The sequence below is a fragment of the Apostichopus japonicus genome, chromosome 16, assembly GCF_037975245.1.
Source record: "Apostichopus japonicus isolate 1M-3 chromosome 16, ASM3797524v1, whole genome shotgun sequence".
In the NCBI taxonomy this organism is placed as follows: domain Eukaryota; kingdom Metazoa; phylum Echinodermata; class Holothuroidea; order Aspidochirotida; family Stichopodidae; genus Apostichopus; species Apostichopus japonicus.
This window is the reverse complement of record NC_092576.1, coordinates 39,974,770-39,996,776: the sequence shown is the minus strand read 5'-3', so window position 1 is coordinate 39,996,776 and position 22,007 is coordinate 39,974,770. Positions and strand designations below refer to the sequence as shown.

The 22,007-nt window shown below is 36.8% G+C and overlaps 2 protein-coding genes and 1 long non-coding RNA gene across 5 annotated transcripts in view; 2 read left to right on the top strand and 1 right to left on the bottom strand.

The window, feature by feature from the left end:
• LOC139982927 (uncharacterized) overlaps positions 1 to 19,248 on the top strand; it is a 58,834-nt gene extending 39,586 nt beyond the window's left edge. The window contains exons 15-17 of the mRNA XM_071996132.1: positions 13,526 to 13,602; positions 15,499 to 15,569; positions 17,924 to 19,248. Of these exons, the coding sequence (XP_071852233.1) occupies positions 13,526 to 13,602; positions 15,499 to 15,569; positions 17,924 to 17,941 (166 nt within the window). The 3' untranslated portion in view covers positions 17,942 to 19,248. The remainder of the gene's footprint in view (positions 1 to 13,525; positions 13,603 to 15,498; positions 15,570 to 17,923) is intronic.
• Positions 1 to 22,007, bottom strand: part of LOC139982934 (uncharacterized) — a 149,378-nt gene that overhangs the window by 99,096 nt on the left and 28,275 nt on the right. The window lies entirely within an intron of this gene.
• On the top strand, positions 1,938 to 12,772 carry LOC139982929 (uncharacterized). 3 transcript variants are annotated; one of them, XM_071996135.1, is made up of 10 exons: positions 1,942 to 2,235; positions 3,401 to 3,513; positions 6,105 to 6,278; positions 7,055 to 7,197; positions 7,645 to 7,729; positions 8,204 to 8,354; positions 8,808 to 9,001; positions 9,250 to 9,403; positions 9,813 to 9,931; positions 10,555 to 12,772. In XM_071996135.1, the coding sequence occupies exons 1-10, from the start codon at positions 2,040 to 2,042 to the stop codon at positions 10,873 to 10,875; spliced, it is 1,650 nt and encodes a 549-aa protein (XP_071852236.1). In that variant the 5' UTR covers positions 1,942 to 2,039; the 3' UTR covers positions 10,876 to 12,772. The 3 variants fall into 3 exon arrangements, with proteins under 3 accessions (XP_071852235.1, XP_071852236.1, XP_071852237.1); XM_071996136.1 differs by lacking the exon at positions 3,401 to 3,513 and having other exon boundaries at positions 1,943 to 2,235; XM_071996134.1 differs by lacking the exons at positions 7,055 to 7,197; positions 7,645 to 7,729; positions 8,204 to 8,354; ... (2 more) ...; positions 9,813 to 9,931; positions 10,555 to 12,772 and having other exon boundaries at positions 1,938 to 2,235; positions 3,401 to 6,184.

Sequence of the window (22,007 nt, the reverse complement as noted above, 5' to 3'; positions counted from 1 at the left end):
TCTTCTAGATCTTCCGCGATGTAAGTGAAATCCAGAAACAGAGATATTATGGGATATGACCCTTGTCTCATCTCGTTGGAATATTTAATCTTCTCTTTCCCCTCCCCTTATTCCCGCCATCTGCCAATGAAAAATATTATTTCAAGTAGTTTTTGATGATATAATTATATGAATTAAATAATTTGATCAACCAGCTCTGACAAACCCATTCCTGTATGCCATCCATATCATCCTAACTTCATGATTACAACTGACAATTAACAGGACAGAGTATGTTGACAGAGCAGATCCCAGTTAAACATTTTCAAGTGACCTATAATAAACTTCTCAGCGCGCTACCAATTCGTTTTAAATCAGTTGTCATGGCTTATTTTTAGTCTCAAAAATGACTTTTTTCTGTCTGTATTTACACTCATGTTGTACATCTATTATTTAACGTCATTTTTACAGGCCTACTATAGGGGTGTTAACTTTCCTTTTATTTTAAGCTCTACCAATACGCGCGTCGTCCATTTTTCAACATATTCATTGTATCCTTTGTATTATTGTAACATCTAACAATACAATTAAATACGTTGTCTACTTTCTATTGTAAATTCTATATTCGACCTGTCAATCACATTGTAATTCGTCACGTGGTTAACAATTGCACAGCTAAAGTACATCTCTTGGATACGGAATACCGTGAATACATCAACGAAATGTAGCGCTGAAGGTCACATTGGCAATCGGTAAACGAGTATTTCTGTTTACAAATATGTTACTAAACTTGCCAACTAAAGGGTATCAATCCAGTTTTCGTTACTCCGATGATTGGAGTTTCTTTCGCGCTTGGTTAAATGCTATTTAAATGTGAATATTGTTTGCATCTGGTGAAAACAGTGTCGCGTTGTGAATAGATTGTTTATACTCGAACGCTGTGTAAGCCCTACGTGAAGTTTAAGGCATATTTCTCATATTCTCACTTATATTTTGTTACACATACTATGTGACACTGCGAGTTCAGCGGGGACGGCTTATTGTGAATGGATATGATCAATTGAACACAGGCGTGGTTTGTCACAATATATAGGTATATATATATATATATATATACCGCGATATCTGTTAGAGGAATTTACTGCACTCGCCTCTAACCTGTCTCCATTATACAAATGTACTCTCAAATCAGCCTAGTATACAAAACAGTTGACGGAAATACAAGCATTATAATACATAGGCATGGACAATATCATACTGCAACAACCTACTGCAACAACCTACTGCAAGTCCACCCACCCCCCTCATCCTTGCGATGCGATATAAAATATTTTCAGACTAAATCTCTATAAACGAACTTATCCCATGGAACTATATGTATGCTTCCATATAGACCCTTATATGCCTTTATGTAATTTTTGTTGCTCGCCCGTCCACATGTTTTATACTGAGTTGTATAAACATATCTAGGCTATGTGCTTAAAATAGTTCAATGGATATATTATGACTCATATATATTTAATACAGACGATGATTCAGACTATAATTTATATAATACTCGGTAACATAACAGGGCAGGACATTCTGACTGGTCTTTGAGAGGAGAATTGAAATTGCATTCTGTAAATTGAGAACTGTAGGTATCCTAACGACTAAGAAAAGGGAGAAACTTATATTTGTATTGAGATTATTATAATTAAAACTGTAGAATTATAGAGTGATGCTGAGGAGAAACACAACAAACATTATTTAATATATCTAAATATGTTGATTACGTTGAGAGAATTATACTTATTAATATAAACTTTCATCAAGGATATGTACAAACTTGATTTTTCATTTTCAATTATGTATGTGTCTATTAATAATGCTGTGATAGAGTTATGTTGTCATGAGCACATATCATATTTACTTAATCCTCTCTTACCTGTCTACTCTGAAATCGTGCATTTGACCATCTACACTCTAAAAACGTCCTGGTGGAATAATCCTGGTTACCTCAAAGTGACACCATTGGGGTTAAAATATAAGCAGCCAACCCGTATCCTGGTTAGCCTGATATGAATTTTATCACGCTCTTACTTTTAACCTCTTTCCTGGTTGAATTCAGTGACGTAATTGACATGCTAACTTCGCGGGCTTTTCATAACACATTGTCGGTCGAAAGATTTCACATCAGGCCAGAAACCATGGATGAGTTTGTCAAAGAAAAATTAGCAGAATGGAATCTATCATCACTGAATGAAATATTTGAAGGTAAAGTTTGTTTTGATTATTGTGCAGAAAGGTTTGACCTATTTCCTTTGAAATACGTGCGATTTTCTGATCAGACGTTCGGTAGGCCAATGGAGTGGGCTAACACTAAGTTGACTAATAGGGCTAGGCCCAACGTTAGGACAGGTCTAGCGATGGATAAGCCTATACATTGCTAGCTGTCGAACAGGTGTGCTTTACTTTAGTACCTTAAGTTGGCCTACGTTAAACCGGTTGCCGTGACTTATGCCGCCCTATAAATAACTGCCCTAAAAAGGAGCGAACCGCCACTAAAAATGGTTACTCTTGTGTGTTTTTGCTTAATTTTACGACAGAAATTTAGCCTACTGTAGCAACTACCAATACCATATCGCGATTGCAACTCTCCTTAGTTTGTGCATAGGCTACGCATAGTCTAACAGTATTAGGCTAGGCCTGCTGATACTAATGGCTAAGCGTATACTAATGTTAATCCCCACTGTTAATTATTACTACAGTAAGTTAGGCTAGGACTATGTGTCAGGCCTTTTAAAGTGTTAAACTAGTCAATCTAGCCTAGGCCAACTTACAAATACAATTCCATTTTAGGGAATAATTTATTCAGTATCGCATCTCAATTTGCTACACAATCAACGATTTTACGCTAAAGAACTGTAAAAAACCTCAGAACTGCCACGCAAAATTTGAACACTAAATTATTCCCTGCACTTACACTACAGGGATAGGCCTAGTAGTAGTATTGCAGTGAATATCAATGATCTAGCTTACTTTCATATATACGAGTTCTGTTGCATTTGTTTGCAAAAAGTAATTTGGAAGTTTGGAAAGGTTTTAGGTCACAGTTATGTTTAGCCACATTTAGCCAAATTATTAGTTCGCAATGGCATGTTTTTTAACACTTAGTGTTTGGGCCAAACTTACTGTTAGGCCCAAAAGTAAAGTTGGTGGTTTAATACATCTGTGCATCATTCCGTAGTGATCTAATGAATGACAGTTTTTATTTTGACAGGATTATAGATTAACATTTTTTTGTAGATAGAGCTTCATCAGAAATGTTTAAAATGTTTCATTTAATTTTTTGATGAATGCTCTTGGTGGGGGAACTACATTCAATCGTACTGTACCAAAGGGATTGTATTTGAGCCATGTTTCACTATTTTTTCTTCAGAGAACATGATCGATGAGGAAGCTTTCTTGTTGCTAGACGAAGCAGCCTTAACAGAAATGGTGAAAGCGGTAGGACCACGAAAAAAGTTCCTGAAAAAATTACAAGAAGAGCAGGTACATACTATTTTCAACTGACACACAGTGAATTGTTACTTTTAGTAATCATGGGATATACTTGTTCAGTATGTGACCTGGTTGTCCATGGAAATGCAAGTTCACTTGTTTGGCATTTTAAAAACAGACATGCTCTTTTAGCTGGCAGAATGTTTACCCGTCCAGTAGCCTGTGGCCAAGATGGCTGTTTACAGACATTCAGATATTCAACTGCTCTCAAAAGGCATGTTGAAAGGAACCACGATATCCTTGAATTTGGTGATGTGAATGTAAATGTTGCACATCCTGTCATTGATATCATTCAGGACGTCCCTGGTGAGGACCCTGAGGCTATTCCTCCTAACGTTGATGGTGGTAATGAACATGTACTTGCTAAGGAAGATGTAACAAAGTTGGCTGCATCAACGTTAGCTAAGTTGAAGGCATCCAGCAGTGTCGTTCAATCTACAGTTGATCATGTGGTCTCTGAAACATCAAGTTTATTCTTTGATGTTATTAATACATTACAATTCAAAACAGCTGAGTTACTACAAGGTTTAGGGATACATGAGGATGATGATAGAAGGAAGACTCTCATGGATTTGTTTGCAGAACATCAATACCCATATGAGCACTTGGAAACTGCTCATCAACAACATCAATATTTTGTACAAAGTGGCTATTTTATTAAACCACGTGAAATACCATTCGCTGTTGCATATTACCCTCGCAATAATGCACAAACTGGTCATGTTGTTCAAGTAGCAAAGCATGTTACCTTCCAATACATTCCGCTGCATGATCTTTTAAAATGTGTTTTGGAAAGTAAGGGATTCATGAGAACTGTTTGCCACTACCAGCCTAGTAATGATGGAGTGATGCGGGATTTTCACGATGGAAAGTTCTGTAAAGATAATGAGTTCTTCTCTAACCAATTGAACATCAAACTTCTTTTGTACACTGATGAGTGCGAGATTACCAATCCGCTAGGGTCGAAGGCAGGTTTGCATAAAATTGGAGTAATTTATTGCACAATACTAAATTTACCCCCTCAGTTTCGTTCTTCGCTGTGTAACTGTTTTCTTGTGGCATTGTACAATGCTGGGGATGTGAAAACTTATGGATTTGATCCTATTTTGCAACCTCTCGTGAATGACTTACAGATGCTTGAGAGAGATGGATTGCAAATTACAACAGATGCATTTGAGGGGATTGTTCACATTAGTGTCGCTCAAGTTGCTGGGGATAACCTAGGTATGAATGGAATCTGTGGCTTTGTGGAGAGTTTCGTCAGCAATCACTATTGCAGGCATTGCAGAATGCATAGGAATGATATGCAAAATGCATCAGTATCAAAGCCTGAGCTACTTCGCAACTTTAACAATTATAATGAAGATGTTCGTCGTAATGACCCAGCCTCTACCGGTGTCAAAATTCCATGCCTTTTAAATGATCTGGCACACTTCCATGTAACAACTAATTATGCACCTGATTTAATGCATGACTTACTGGAAGGCATATGTGGTCTTGAAGTTCATCTTGTTTTAGGAAATTTAATGCAGGATGGATTCTTTGATCTTGACTTACTTAATAGCAGAATCACTAGTTTTGACTATGCACCTTTTGATTCAAAAAACAAGCCTTCCCCAATATCCCGCAACAAAGTTCAGAACCCAGATAGGCCATCTGGACAGACTGCATCCCAGATGTGGTGTCTTATACGTTATCTTCCTCTTATGATTGGAGACAAAGTTCCGGAGGGTAACACTCACCTAGAACTGATTCTTATTCTTTTGGAATGTATGGACTTCATCTTCTGCCCAGAAGTTACAGCAGATGAAACATTGTTTCTTAAACATCTTATTCAAGACCATCATAATCACTTTTTGAATCTATATCCAGATCGAAATTTGAAGCCTAAACACCACTTCATGACCCACTATCCACAACAGATGCAATTACTAGGACCATTGATCAATTATTGGACAATGAGGTTTGAAGCCAAACATAGATTCTTCAAACGTCTTGGTCACATAATTTGTAATTACCGGAACATACTAAAGACTCTGAGCGAACGACAGCAAATGTTCCTCTGTTATAACATGATCAGTGGAGTAGATCTTGTGCACAAAGATGTTGAGGTGGGGCCTGGTTGTTCAACCATATTAGTATCACTGGATCGAGCAGAATTCCTGAGCAGGGAACTTGGTATGCATATGTTTGAGGAGGTCTTTATTGCCAAATGGAGCATTGTTCATGGAGTCAAGTACTGCAAAAACCTATTAGTTGTCACTGGCAAATGTGATCAAGAGGAGCCAATATTTCAGCAGATCATCTATGTCATCTGTATTGACAATGGTGTCAAATTGGTCACAGAGTCTTGGGATACTGTAAAATATGATAGACACACACATACTTATGCTCTACAACAGATTGCAGAACCTGCTTGGTCTGTCATATCAGTAAACAACCTGTACGACCGTCAACCCTACCATGCAGCAAAATCATACCAGGCCACTGAACTTTGTTATGTTACTCTACGCCATAGAATTCCTTGAGCGATTAATTTCAAAGCTTTGACGTAAACTTTAATTTAATTTCTCTAACTTTAGACACTTGCTGTAATGAACAACTCGCTGGATTATGTACCAGACCTTTTTCTCCCGACTACATCTACTCCAAAGAGATCATCACTGGACACTACAAGTGACGATTCCAGCCTTGTGGAGAACAGTGTCCCACTTAAAAAGTCCAAATCTTACCATTGGGAGGTCATACCTGCCTTCGTGAGTATAAAATACTTTTCTGCCTACTTGTCAAGCAGTGTACTGTATGTACTACTTATTAGCCATTAAAGGATTCCCAAATATCACATTTTCTGGCATGAAATAATCTAGTACGGGAAGTTCTCTTCTAATGTATCTGAATGACTATAAATTGTAAATTATGTCTTTGCCAAAATACTTAAAGCAATACTGTTCTTCATCAAAAGACAATGAGGCTGGCATATGGCATACCTGTACAGTAATATTCAGTATTGTACAGGTAGTACAAGTGTAGTGCAATGGAAAATATATTTATTTAATTGCCTGAGTCAACATTCTTCAAATTGCAATGTGTTCAGCATGTGGCAGATCTCTTACAGCTACAGTAGGTCCCACAAACCATACAATTTGAAATTTGGATAGCTTTTAATCCTCATGAAAAGAACATCCCTCCAAAATGTTTTGAGAAAGTTTAAGCTCCCTGGTGCTACAACTGCAGTCATGTTCTGTGTCACTTGAGCAGGGTTGCTTTAAATTGAGTTGCCTTCTGAATTTCTTGACAGAACAAAATACAATTTTGGAAATCATACTAGATCCTCAGTGTAAATCTGCAAGAGGTAACCAACATAAATTCCCAGTCAAATGACAATTTTACCACAAATCTATAAAACTTATGTGATTTACTGTATGTATTATGTGAAGGTTACAGTATATTATTTAATATCAATTTATCAAAACAACTGGTTTATTACAACATCAGCTGTCATTATATTATTGTCTCTATTCCATTTTTAAAGAGTGTCAGAACAATTCTCGAGAGCCACTCATCAGAAGGCGGAGATATTATAAAGGAACTAGAAAGTGGTGTGCTCAGTAGAAAGAGAAGGCTCAAAATGGTACAGATTCTTGTTGCCTACATGATTGAAAATTTTGGTGACAGGTTAGTACCTTTACTACATTATATGAGAGAAAGAATGTTCACTCATTGTTTCTGCCATATGGGATTTGGGCGAAACTTGATTCATTTCAGGTTCAATCTTTGCAATAATTTACTTCACTCCTCACTTACCTGTCTGTTACACTGCTGCACCTCTCACTACCGTGATAGTGACCTCTGGTAACCTTTGCCACTGCCCTCACTGCCACTATTTTATTTGCCGGTGATTGAGGTTACATGCAACATGTACAGTATTTTGAGTCAAAAGGACAGTTCCAGTATTCATCATAATTTGCAATAAAGCAGCTGGATGTTGGCTCCACCCTTTCATGTAAGGGTGATTTTACTGTATTATTGCCAAAGTGAAAAGTATTCCATTTCACTTTTTTAACTGGCTGCTGGCTTGAGATAAAATACTTTTTTCTTCCTCTTTCAATTAATTGCACACAGACCCACAACAGATATAAAAGTCAGGATGGCAAGAGCTATAATTCAGGACTTTCCTGTATTAAAAGATGAAGAAGGTCAAGGATTTGTAAGTAGTATGATATGGATCGTTCCATAGGGCTGAGCTAGTCACCTCTTAGATTTGGCTGATCTTTAGCTCATCTGAAACAATATGTGACTATGATTGAAATCCAAAAACCTAAGTGTTCTCAGCCTTGTACTTTCCAAGTTGAGTTCATTTAAATTTTGGGTGCCACAACCACTTTTGCAGTTTCATGGACTTCAACATTTTGGGGAAACCAAGGAGCTGCCAAATTTCTTGGAAGGCGCTATAAACCTTACATAAATCTCTAGCCAGATATAAGGGGTGAAAATGAGTTGGTTTTAGATTGAATTACCCATATTCAAATTAAATTCTGCTCTTCATTTTCTCCTAAAAGTGTAATTGATATGAGGCATTGTTGTTTGCCTCAGATACTCAAAATGTTGTTTGTCTGTGATGTATTTTGTAATTTTTTGAAGGCTTACAGATTATTTCTTTGGTGTTGCTATATTCACACAGGAAGCTTGGTATACTCCTGGAAAAGGGTTGCATTCTGCAAGTGGTTGGCTCGAGGAAAGGCTGCGAAATGTTCGCAGACGCACAAGTGGTACTAAGCGGACTGCCCAGGTTCCAACTGTTTCAAAGATGGTGAAAGTTACCGCGTTACCAGGTAGATACTGTTTACTGTTATTCAAGTTCAGTTTGTGAAATAATTTCAATTAAAGTGTTCTATCTGCTTTTAGCAAGATAAATCTAATTAACAGGTATTTTAACCAACATTTCATTTTGACAGTACGTTATATTCACTATACTTGCCGTGACTGGGACATACCATATGAGCTGTCTGGCTTGATCCTTTGTTTTGTTTATGTTTTGTCCTTAGTATTGCATAAAGAAACCTTCTATATTTTTCATTTGAATACTTGTGTGTGACAGTGTGTCAAATTAACAGAAATTTAACATACCTCATCAATAATGTTGGCCAGACAGTTTGCTATTTAACTACAGTATTAATCACATGTAATTAATGAAATATTTGTTGAAATTCTCTCAGAATATTGAGAATTAAATGAAAGGAATCTTGAGATATCTCATTCCATATAATACCTTTTTTCCCACACAGACTGCTCTGTAAGTGAAACAGACGACTATGCTATGAAAGAATGGCTAAAAAATCACATTGAGCCACTCTCTCAGGTGCACGAGTTCATGGAGAAGACGACGATAAAACGGGCAGAGTGGATCCGGGCAAATCCTGGTTTATCAATTTCGTCCATCCTTAAGGAGTACCCGAGGCTTATTGATATTCCTGGCATGGTAAGTAATTGTCAATACTTTTGGTAGCAAATATAACAACAGGCCTCCCACTGAACCAAGTAATATCCAATATCGCAATTCAGACGCATATTTAAAAAAATTGGCTCAATTTGCTATGACAACCTAAATTCACAGGTCCCCTTTTCCCTTAAAAGAAATTACACATTTTTTTGTCATAGGCTAGGCTTCATATATCTTGTACAACCCATTTATGAATGTGCTGCATTTTCTCTCCCTGTCTCTTTAAGATTGAGATGGATTTTCGCAGAATTTATCCTGATGTTGCAGATAACCTTTTCATGCAGTGGACCCCGCCCTTCGTTGAAAAGGTTTTGCAGTATGCAGATCTGCAGGGAAAGTGGCAATCATATCTCAACGTCAGAGCAGATAGGCTAGATTCGGGTATGTACATATTGCTATCATAACATATTTCAACAAGATGTCATACAATTGCATTGATAGTTTGATTGCTTTTAGTTATTTCTGTAATATACTTTCAGAGAGAAGTTCAAATTGGAGCTTCAAGATATTTTATAATAGAGTAAACAGCAGTAATGTAGTCATAACCAGTAGATCCAAGTTGAGACTTGTCCAAGTCCAGAACCTAACTCAAATCTGATACAAGTCCGAGTCTTCGTCAACTGTATGTTGCAGCATTCAAACATTAACTATTGGTGTTTGCAGCTGACCGAAAGATAAGAAATGCACTAAGCTGAAGTTTGCGTCGTGTGATAAGCAAAACGGAGACAACATTATTTGAAACTGAAGTAGTTGTTCAAAGATTGGTTTCTGCATTTTCTGTATATTTCAGATGAAAAGAAGAGTAACATTGGATTGAGTTTGTTGCCCTGCATTTTACCATCTGGGAGAAAAGGGAAGAAGAGGTGCAGCATTGATGATGCGATGAAATCCTTTGTGGATGTTCAACCTGTAAGTTATTATGGCTTCTACAGTTACACTCAAGTTGTCACAAATCAATGAAACAGTTGTTATTTGTAACAATTGACATGCAGACTGATGAGTTTGTAGTGAAACACACTATCAGCTGTGAAAATTGAAGTGACTATGCATGTATCTTCGACCAATTGGGTCTTTGCAATCAGTCTTTTATGATGCTCTTTTATGCTGTAAAATGTTTTTTTTCTTTGTGTTCTTATAGTACTGGCAGTAGTGGGAACTGGTAAAGTGGGGAGCTTCCCTTGTTTCTAAACAAGTTTCTAAAGAAGTTTCAAGAAGTTTCTAAACAAACTCTCTAAATGGACTTATTTTCCAAGTTTTTGATTGTTTTAAACGATAAAAAAGGAACTTCCAAAAATAAGGCTACAACAGACAAGGTTGCATGTCTGTTCATAGACATGACTAGTTACTTTTTTAAAAAGATGACTGAATGTCTTGTGAGGTAAATTTCTTCCAGGGTGGTCAAAGACTTACAATTTTGCCCGAAGGTGACCATATTTGAATATCTGGCATATTTGGGGCCAATGCAGCATACCTTCAAAGTGTATTTTTCCAGCAAGTGTATATTTAAATCTGCTTTTTTTCTGTTTCTTAAGGTTGGCACCAACATGCCCAAATACTTGGAGGAAGTTGACAACCGCCAGCCTTTTGTTTTAATAATGGGTGATCGGGATGCTGCCCATCAAATCTTTGTTGTGGCGGATGGGCATGGATTAGAGCAGCAGACCCTACTAAAAGCTCTTGATGTTTGCTTCAAGTTGTTTTATGTATTAGACCTTCACTATCCGTGGCAATGTGCAGTCACATGGGAGTTTGTCCAGAAGGTTCTATACGGACTGGACAGTAAAGTCAAATCAAAAACATCACCTGCCGTGATTGCAATGAGGGCTGCATTGAAAGCAGGAATGGATGACTGATGCCAGAAGCTTTAAACATCATCACTTATCTCCAAGTATTGTTTATTCTCTTTTATTGTAATGGTTTGTAATGTGTGGAAACTTGCCATCAATATCATTCGTTTGTTATAAGTTTTCTTCCTGCCTACAGTACCATAGTTGGCCTATCTTTGTCAACATTTGTAGCAATTCTTCCAACCAGTCTCCCAAGAGGAATCTACAGTCCTACATACGGGTTTTTAAGTTTTCAATACATAGTAACTACAAATGAGCTTTCAATTTGTGTGTACTTATCTGTCAAAGACCAGAACTATGCATTCAGTTAGTATTCATTGTTCAACCTTAGGGACAGGTGAGTCCATCAAGTTTCTCCTTTAGTCCTCTCTAATACTTTTTGTTTTACATTGTTCATAAACAATTTCTTAACACTTTTTATTTTCACTCATAGCATGATAAATCAAAATCAGTTGTAAAATTTAAACTTCATAGACATGGTATTTCTATTCATGGAATCAAGGGTCATTTAACAAACTGAAACCGTGATGAAAAGTTCAAACTATGATTAAATCTTACTGAAATCAAAACTTGTTTGAAGTATATAATTTTCATGGTTCCATGTCAAAAGGGAACATAGGTCAACATCTGACAACCTTGTAGCACAAAAATTACATGTGATGCGAAATTCATGTATGGTTCATCATAGTATACGAAACCTACGTTGTATTTGATTGCGCTCAATGGGTTTTGAATAATAATGACTAAACATTTTCAGCAGTTCAAAAGATTTCCCTATTCAACTCCTGCTGGAATATTTTAAGAAAAGATGACTAAAGGCGGTAGTACAACATTATTTTCCTTAAAAGTTTTAAAAGTAATTAATTACTTGTAGTTTTATGCTTACTTTAAGCTTCAAATCTTTCACTATGTGTGCTTTCCATGTTTTTTGTAGTAATTTTAGCTGTATTATTTTAGTAGTAATAGCTGTACTTAAGTATGTTAAACCCTTGCCATAATATTTTTTTAAGGTTTACATGTTTACTTATTAATATGATACCAACACTAGTAGAAGTATTACCTTCTTTATATCCGTCCATTATGCCTCTCATTCTTTGTATGCATTTGCCTGATTATAAATCTATATATATATATATTTACACCACTTGCCATCAAACATTCTCTAACGTTTACATTCATGTTTTACTGTTTGTTTATTGAAGATTTATTAAAGATGTTTTATAAACAGATAGTTACACCCTCAAGTTTTTGTACTTGTTTATTTTTGTACACTTTTTACTTGTTGGCGTTTCAGTTTGTTGTTCCGAATATGTACTATGCCACATGACAATGCTTTTGTTATACAATATCCAGGAAGATGACAGTTCTTAATGCCTGATGCATTCATAAGGAGAACATCTGAGACAGCTGATTAGGTCGAGGGTCTGTATCTAACAAGGATTCTTAGTACTTAATTTACCAAAACTGTGTTAAGTCTATAGGATGTTTTTTGTCCTGGGCCTAGGTTATTTAAGTTATTTGATAAAGAGGTGGGTTTACAATCTGACAATGATGTCTCATGAAATAATGAATCAAATCCTGGTTATGCTATGGATAAAGAACCAGGTAATTTGTTAAACCTCTGACATTTTTCCTGGTTACAAACTGACCATTGTCCCTGGTCACTAACTGACCATTATTCCTGGTCACTAACTGACCATTATTCCTGGTCACAAACTGACCATTATTCCTGGTCACAAACTGACCATTAATCCTGGTCACAAATTAACCAGGATCTTGGTGAAGCTTATTTAACCAGGATTTCCTAGTCAAGTTGACCAGGATTGTGTAGGTGGCATACTGACCCGGAGCCTGGTAAAATTTTGACCCCATCCTGGTGTATTTTAACCAGGGCTTTTTTAGAGTGTACCTAACCATTTAGCACAGCGAGCCGCTGACCCACTTGCGGGTCATCACCCACTTCCCTTTAGAATCCTCCTGTCTCCTGACATATAACCTTGTACAAGAGGTAGGTTACTTGTCTGTATAGGTTCATTATATGCATGTCAAAATACAGATCACGAGATGAAGGTCGGAACTACTCATTGATCATTAATGGTAAAAGGGAATAATCTGTTCACAGTACTAGAACAGGTCACAATCAAAGAAAACGTACATCCATGTTTATAGTTTGAGTTTCAGATCGATGATAGCAAGTTAAATCGTTAGCGTTGATTTCGATGAATTCTTCTTTTGCACAAGCGCAAGTCATTCTATTCATATTGTTAAATATGCAAAATTTAGGAATGTAAAAGCTAACTATAATTTGCAACCTTCTTAAAGAATATATATTATTTGAACAATTATTGCTGTTACAACTATTGTAAGCTTTGTATTTGGTCTTGTTCAGATTAACTTCAGAAAAAATATTGAAACTTTCCCTTCAAATGTACAAAGCAGAACTGACCTGTTGAGATTTTGATATTGATCTAACGATAGAGAGGATATGAATTAATCTATTTCATTTTAAGATACACGGGAATAGTAATGTTCTTGCTTTTTTCTCTCTTTTTGAGGGGAGGGGGGTGGCTGCTGAGGGAGACATTGGTTATAATCGTTATGATTAGCTGAAATATGATATTGTATTTTATCATTTTTTCCTCTTCTTTGATTCCAGTCTAGTGGATTGTCTGCTGCCCTCATCTTTACAGATTGAACCAGCTTTATTCACATTGAAATCTCAAAATGTTAAAGGTGTGGTATATCCATATATTGATCGACCAGTTTATATCGGTGTTTTAAAAGTACTAGAAGTGAAAGCCTCTCTACTGTTAGTAGGTAACATGAATAAATGTGTGACTTTTATAACAGTTATACCAGTACGACAAAGGAGAGGATCACTCAGTATCATCCCCTTGATGCGTGTATGACGTTTGCAACAGAAAACAAATACGAACAAGTTTGGAAAACAAAATATCTACCTGAAGTGTTTGTAAATTACTCAAAGTCACAGGGATTACTAGATCTTTGATTCTTTTCCAAATGCTGCTCCTACCAGTTATCATCCTCCCTCACGCAGAATAACAAACACAGTAAATTCGTTAATCAGTTATAACCGTGGGATTTAGCAACTATTCTGCTTATTTTAGTGTGGGAGTTTCTTCTGTATCTAGTATAGGGAACAACAACGACCATGGTCGGATGTGCGTGGTATACATACGCCCACTATTTAATAAAGAAAACCATCGATAGTGTGTAAAGTCACGATCGCGGTTAATCAAGTTCTGTAGATTACGAGCTGAATAGTCAGGGAAGATTATTGTCATTACTACAGTGTAATTGAAATACATTCTGTAACACCAAGTAAGGAACGATATTTGTTACTTTTCTGAAAGACGAACTTAAACAATGCTTTGGAAATATTCTTCTTCCATTGCATCTCTTGAATGCTAAATTTAAATATTCATTAATAAATGTGAAAAATATTTTGCACTTTTGATTTAAACAAGAAAAGAAATAAGGAATTATGCCAATCCCCCCCCCCCCCTACAAAAGAAAGGGTAAAAATCAAGTCATTTAAAGAATGAACAAATTACAGTGAATTGAGATGACAAAATGCTCAATCATATTGTAGCGGAAATTGCCTGGTCTTTTTGATAGGTTATAACGTAAACTAATTTTAGAGGGAACCTTTTCGTTGAACTTGTAGAGACAACGTATCTACTTTTAGGGGTACGTAGTTTATAGCCTGTACATGTATATGGAGGTAATACATATTCGAGAGTCGATCCCCGATGATCACGGTTCAGGCAGGTTATATTAATGACCGTTGATTGGTCAGGACTTTACTACGTGATATAGACTGGAATGTTCTAGGTGTTGTTTATTGGTTGGGACTTTTAGCAGTGTATATACGGGGCTAGTATTACGTGGAGTATTTCCGGGGTATTAAATGAGAGTGTATATACTGCATGGAATTCCCGACTCCTAGGCAATGTGTACAGTGTAATGAATGTCTAGCCCCTAGACAGTGTGTACAGTGTATGGAATGCCCAACTCCTAGGCAGTGTATACTTTGTAAGGAATGCCTGACTCCTAGGCAATGTGTAATTATGTACAATATTAAGAGTCGTTTAACTCTATTATGAAACTTAACATTATTCTCTCTAATGTTTTGTCTTTGATGTTTTTTTATGTTTTACAAGCCTTGCCCCCTTCTCGCTCCGTCCATTCGATCGAAGCTCCGGTTAATTACCAAGGACGTATTAAGAAAAATGTGAAAATCTATTGAAATCAAATTCCCACTCATAAAATTATTTTACATTTACCAACTGTTGCTGTTCTATTTTTACGAATTTTAATATTAGTTTTATTATTACTTCAAGTGTATTTTGTAGTACAGGATGTACAAACAGTAAACTTCAGTTGACATTTTTTGATTACGAGTGTAAATCAAGACCGGCTTAGTCCCAAGGCTATGACGTCACTCTAACATGTTAGATGTAAACACCAGGTTCTAATATAACCGCACATATGTTTAACGTTTGGATTGATTAATGTCAGCCTAACAAAAAGAAATTAATATTGTTTCATTCATCGTTTACGATGCATATATTATTTCATTGACATTACCGATTTTTTTTCTCTCAGTAATCTGGATTCCTGACACCAATAAGAGGCATCAGAAATTTCTGCTGGATCAAGAATCCGGTGGTTGGCTGGTGAGTGCCACGTACATAGTACATAGTAGTGGGAATACATCAGTGATTTAGGTCACTAAAATAGAGGAACAGGAAAGAGTAAAGATCGAGTCATAATGTAATAATGGAAATGAATGTTTCTTAAGAGGATTGTGATCCTAGCGTGGAGCGAGATACTCAATAAGATGGAGACAGTGGTTAGGTACAATTAAAGTCAATAAACACACGATAAGGACATTCCAAATTAAACAGATGTAGTAGATAAATATCAGTAAACAAACAATAGTCGGATTAAGCGATATAGTAAATAAATTGAAATAAACATCAAATGAGTGGGTTGTGATATAGTAACTACCACTGAATATGAAACATTGGATTAAAGGGATGTGTATCATAAATAAATTCATACAATGCAGTATAGTAACATAAAGGTAGTAACTAAACGAAACTAAATACAAAACCAATGGATTCAAGTGATTTAGTAAAAAACTACCACTCAATGTATATAGTAAATAACTACATACAATGCAGTAAGTAGTTAACGTTAATGTAGTAACTAAGCACAACTAAATATACATTCAGTGGGCTAAAGTGATATAGTATTCAAGTAACACTTACTATGCATTTATTAGATTGGAGGGATGTATAGACATACGATATAGTAAGTAAGTATATAACATATACTTACGTATATAATTTTGGCGCAAAGTAAATAACAATAACAGAACACGGTTATTATCATGACACGTTAGGCCTATTATAGATGTTAACGATGATGCATTGTTGTTTTGACAAAACCAGCCATCCATGAATTGCCAAGGGAGGCACCATTGAGCAGATACCAAGACAGGTAATAAGATAAAAGGTAACAAATCTAACCATCGAATGATTAGGTTTGGTTTAAATAGTAGTAATCAGTTCTAACGATACAATCACTCGGTTTAAGTGATTTTAATTCAGTAAGCATGAATATATAACTCTAGTGGTAGTGGTTTAACATGGTTAATTCTACTAAACAAATAAATAGTAGAAATACAAGAACATACGGTTAGAACGATATTGGGAGCTATTACCTCAGGGAGGGGGCGGTCGGGGCGTGATAGAAAGGACTTTTTTATATATAATTATAACAGTAAATCGAATAATAGGAATTGTACATTTTATACAAGGAGAAAATAAACTTATGTCTAGAACGAGATCAAACCAGTGATCTCTGGATTAAAAGACCAGGGATCTACCAACTGAGTTTTCAATCAAACTCCAATGCATCAAACTCCAGTGCATGGGCCAATCCAGGTTAATCATGCATATCGAATGGCCAGTTATCCAATTCTGGTTGATTGGGGGGATCGGGAGATGATTAGTAGTCCTTCAATATTGTGATATATAAGCAAACATCTTTTGGTGTAGAAAAACAACCCAAACTTATAATCAAACCAAACATATTATAATTTGATGGTTTCATGGCTATGCATTTCAGTGAGATGGTGGTAAACTATTTGTCTCTTTATCATTTATGTGGGTTGTGCTGCGTATATGCCGATTTTCGCAGTGTCTTACAGTTTCTTCCGGAAGAAACTGGAAGATACCGGAAGAAACAGGTTTCTTGCAGTTTCTTCCACGTCCCCGGAAGAAATAAATTTCTTCCGGAAGAAACCGAACCCTGCTTTATATAGCCATTTCCTTGACGGAGTGCCAATCAGAGGTCACATTACTTTGCATACCGTGTACACATGGATCAACCCCTACCCCTCCCCCCCCCCTCTAGTTTCACGCAATGGCTGGGAGGGGATTTCAAGATAGGTTCGGTTTCTAAAATATAACTATGCGAGTGGCTATATAACTATACAATTATAAATAATGGGAATACCAACTTTATCACTACAAAGGTTCAACCAGCGACATGTAACTCAACCGTCACTTGTTTGCATCTCGTCCTATTCATAAACCACTTTGCCCTATTCCATTGTTATAATTTACCAGTCAGTTTTCCCAGAGTTAAGAATGTTAAATAACCCAAATGACGTTTTACAACAATGTAGAAAACATATGTTATTTATCGTTTAAGAAATGAAGATTCATTCTTATAGAAGTTAAATAACAACAGCTTTGTCCCTTCCAACATTTACTTCATTTTGCATCCCACTCGTTTTTGTACAATATATACCGTTAACACATTATTGTAATGCATAGGGTGCTAATCCAACTATACCGAATTCTTCAATGAATTGAAACATGTTCCTCTATTATTCATGATCTTATCTCATAATCAAGAAAAGAAAACAAGTTTTTAAAATGAAATCCAAGTCTTTATTTATATCACAGAATAGTTAATCCCATAATTTGTATTATTGTTTCTTCTTTACTTTCTACAGGAGTATGGACCACGATAGATGAATACACAGCATGCAGAGGTTATTAAAGACAACCCCAATCTTCGTTCTCCTGTCCTTGAAAATACTCTCGGTCTCTACAAGACACATGAGCGTATAATGTTGATGACGTCATCAGCAACATAAATAAGGAAGTTTCAATAATTGGCGTCATGATTGTAAATATTATGAAGGTCAAACGAACGTTAAATGACTGTGATTTCTGCAGCTTCCATCTGTCTCTAGAAATACTATCTCCAGAAGACACGATACAAAACGACATAACCAGAAGTAGAAATGTACAAGACATCATAGCTACTTTACGTTATTGCCATATTTATAACTATTTTTTTAGAATTTTGTCATAATATTTCAATAATTCAAAGTGGCTTGGCTTTATTTAAAGGCTACGGTATGTATTTTTAGTCTAAAGTATGAGCCACGTGTATAGTCTTATGAGGTTGATGTAGTAATTTTCTTGTTATTAAATGTTGATCATTCAAATCTTACTACAAACTTAAGTAATATTATTATTTAATGATCGTATTGAATGTTTCGAGATGAAGTTATGAGAGGGGATGGCAACAGTTATGTGAACTATATACAATCTTAGAGTAGGGGTGGTGCTAGTAGTGGTGGTGTGGGTAGTTACTTGCAGGGTGTAAATTAATGACAATTGAAGAAAGTGTCTGTGATATGACTAGGTTAATCTTTAAATATGACTTATTGCCTGTTAATATTAGAAAAGAGGTTTCGAGCGGGGGTTGGTGGGCGGGAAGTGCTTAATTGTTTAAGACTTTTCAAGTAATTTAGAATGTTTAAGAAAGAACACTATTTTAATGGTGGAAGGCATTGAAATAGTAATAACAACTACACAATATCAGAGAGGTATTGGAGATATCTGAAGGTAGAGTTAAGAGGTGAAGAAGTGAATGTGACATCAATTAAAGAAGGATACAATACTGTATATACGACAAGCTGGCATAATGAATATGACTACTTGTCTGGTAATATAAGACGTGAAATGTAAATATCTTAGGTATGACAAATTTTAACTACTTATTCGTCTCAAATTAGTAAACGACGATATATTATAAAAGGTAAATTAGGGTCTATACAGATCAATTGAAGTTTCCCTTTCCTGTGATGTAATGCTGCGATGAATACATCGTATTCACTCATGCAGGGGTACACAATTAGACATGGCTATTACTGTCGACCGAAACATTTCTGTGAAGTCACATATTAACTACTAATAATTAAAAACACAGGCCTACTTTCTTGTACAGACTATTTTTAGAATAAAGAACTGTGTAATTCATTCAGTGTTTATTCAATTGTAACAATGTGTTTATCACCTCTCTACTTGACTCGGTTATGCAATGTCATGCGCTGCAGATGTTTATCATCATTCACTAATGTAGAGCCATGCCCCTTTGGCATAGCTGGCCTGCCTTATTTCGGATGAACTGGTCAAACCCTTCCGTTCAGATTGGGAGATCCTTCAGGGCGTGGGGTAGCCTTGAAATCCATTGTTCTTAGACTATACGTTACTTTAACTAGTTAACACAACACCTGCAAGAATTTTTATTTACCTTTTAGCTACGTTTTTGTCTGCTTTTGCAGCACATTGAAGTGGTTTCTTTTATAGCTCTATGAGGTAATTAAATAGTACTTTCTCTTCTTTTTATATCTTTAAGCAAACAAGGGTTCTGTGATTCATAATAAATCGACTAGATTTTGTTACTCTCAATCAAGGTCAGAGTCACAGTTGGCCCTATTCGTACTGTAAACACTATTACAATGGTAGGCTACTGCCTGAGTAGTATAGCCTAGGTTTAACTTTTCAGCATACTTTGTAGCTTTTCAATTCAATATTTCTGTAAAATGCTGAATTAAGAGTTCGTAAATATTAGTATAACTGCTTTTCCAGAACCTTTAATCAACCTTTATCATAATTTTATGTCTCCATTCTTAATGATCTCAATGGTTCCTAAGATCGTAATCTACGTACGTCACAGGAACAAATTGCATTGTAGCCTTAACAGGGGTTCTTACGTCATAGTAAACTTATTTAGTGAAGTACTTGTATTTAAGATGGCCGCGCCCATGAGTCTTTAGATGTAATAGTCTTAACTCATGTTCGTAATGTCAATGTGAACTTTAGGCCGAGTTTGTTTTTATTGACGTTATTAATGTGTACAGAAAGGTTGTTTTAACTAAATGTTGGATACTTCTCTTGGGTTTCCAAAAGAGATTAATTTCTTGGACTGGGAAATATGAACACCTTTTTAATTATAAATTTGGAAAGTTAGCTAACATGCAACCATCTCTGATTGCATTTCTCTCAGTACCACCGGTTTGAGACTAGCTGGGAGAACTATTTGGCGCTTCGCCTTGGTTTTCTCCAAAGAATGCCATCATAAATGTGCAATTGTTCCCAATATCGAAGGAGAGCTTTCACTGTTCTTATGTGCTGTTTCCTCTCCTTCCTGGTTGGCTGTCTTCCCATGTTAAGATGTGCCAGCACTGGTGTAATGTCTGGATCCTCTTTTTGCAACTTGATTATCTCCTCTTTGGACACTGGTTTGATAGTGGGCTTTGGGCAACTGTTGACCTGTTTGTGACCTTCCTCATCATTGACAACCGCTGAAACCCATACGTCCCCTTCCCGTGACTGGGCAACAATAACTTCCATTGTTGCATCAACCTTCTCCTTTGCCATTTGCTGGGTACAGTGTAGCATATAACCCTCTGGATTCATCGGCAGTCTGGATAATGCATCAGTATCAATATTCTGTTTTCCAGGGCGATATCTGATGTTGAAATTAAAGTCGGCTAGCTCTGCCACCCACCTATATCCTGTAGCATTCAACTTGGTAGTGGTCATAGATAAGCCACCTGGTTGTTGTCGCTGTAAACCGTGAAAGATTTGGCATAATAGAGGTAGTGTCTGAATTTTTCGCAGATGGACCACGTTAATGCCAGGAACTCCAGTTTCCCAGAGTGTAGGTGGTAGTTTTTCTCCGGGGAGTCAGAGTACGTGAACCATAGGCGATGACCCTTAACTTACCTTCCTGATGTTGGTATAACACAGACCCAAAACCTTCCATAGACGCATCTCTGTGAAGCACAAACTCTTCGTGAAAATCGGGGATAGGCCATTACCGGGGGACTGGTAAGTCTATCAACCGCTGGATCAGCACATCTCGGTGTTGGTCAGTCCAACATATTGGGGTGGAAGATGGTTACTGCCGTTTTTTCTGACTCAATCTTTTCCGAGTCTCGACCTTGCTTTTGGCTTTGGGTGTTTCTTGCGATGACAGGAGATTGTACAGAGGTCTGGCAATCCTCGAAAATCAGGTATGAAACGCCTGTAGTACCCCAAGAGCCCAAGAATTATCCGAGGTAACGAACTTGCCCCCTGAATAGTTCACATTTTCTTGTGCGCAGTTTGGTTCCATATGCCTCTATTTGACTCAGGACTTGACTAATGCGGCTCACATTTTCGTCAAAGGATGGGCTGAAAATCAGTGCATCATTAAGGTAGACCATACAAATGTCGCCAAGAAGTCCATCCAAACAGGTTTCCATTCCCCTCTGGAAAGTAGCAGGTGCGTTCATCAGGCCAAACGGAATACGGTTCCATTTAAACAGGCCCAAAGGTGTAACAAAGGCTGTGAGTGGTTGACTCTCCGCTTCCATGGACCCCTTGTGGTAGGCTTTCCCGAGGTCCAAAGAACTGAACCATTTGTTACCGCCAAGACCCTCTAGCACATCATCCACTCAAGGTAATGGCTGTCGATCAGGCACACTCTTCATGTCTAGCTCCTTGTAATCAATGCAGAGGCGTAAGGTCCCATCCTTCTCTCTCACACATACTGCCGGGGAGGGGTAAGAAGACGAAGATTTCTGGATCCAGCCCCTTCTCAGTAAATCTGTTAACTAATCTTTGATTTCTTTGTACAGGGCCTTGGTAACGGATCTGTAGGTCTGCTGCACTGGTATCTCATCGGTCAAGTTGATCTTCATCTTCATGGTCTTGATGCAGCCTGTGTCATCTTCGTCTCTCGAGAAAAGGCCAGAA

Bases quoted from the DNA above. Each gene is read 5' to 3' on its own strand.
- LOC139982929 (XM_071996134.1), top strand. From the start codon at position 3,564: ATGGGATATACTTGTTCAGTATGTGACCTGGTTGTCCATGGAAATGCA.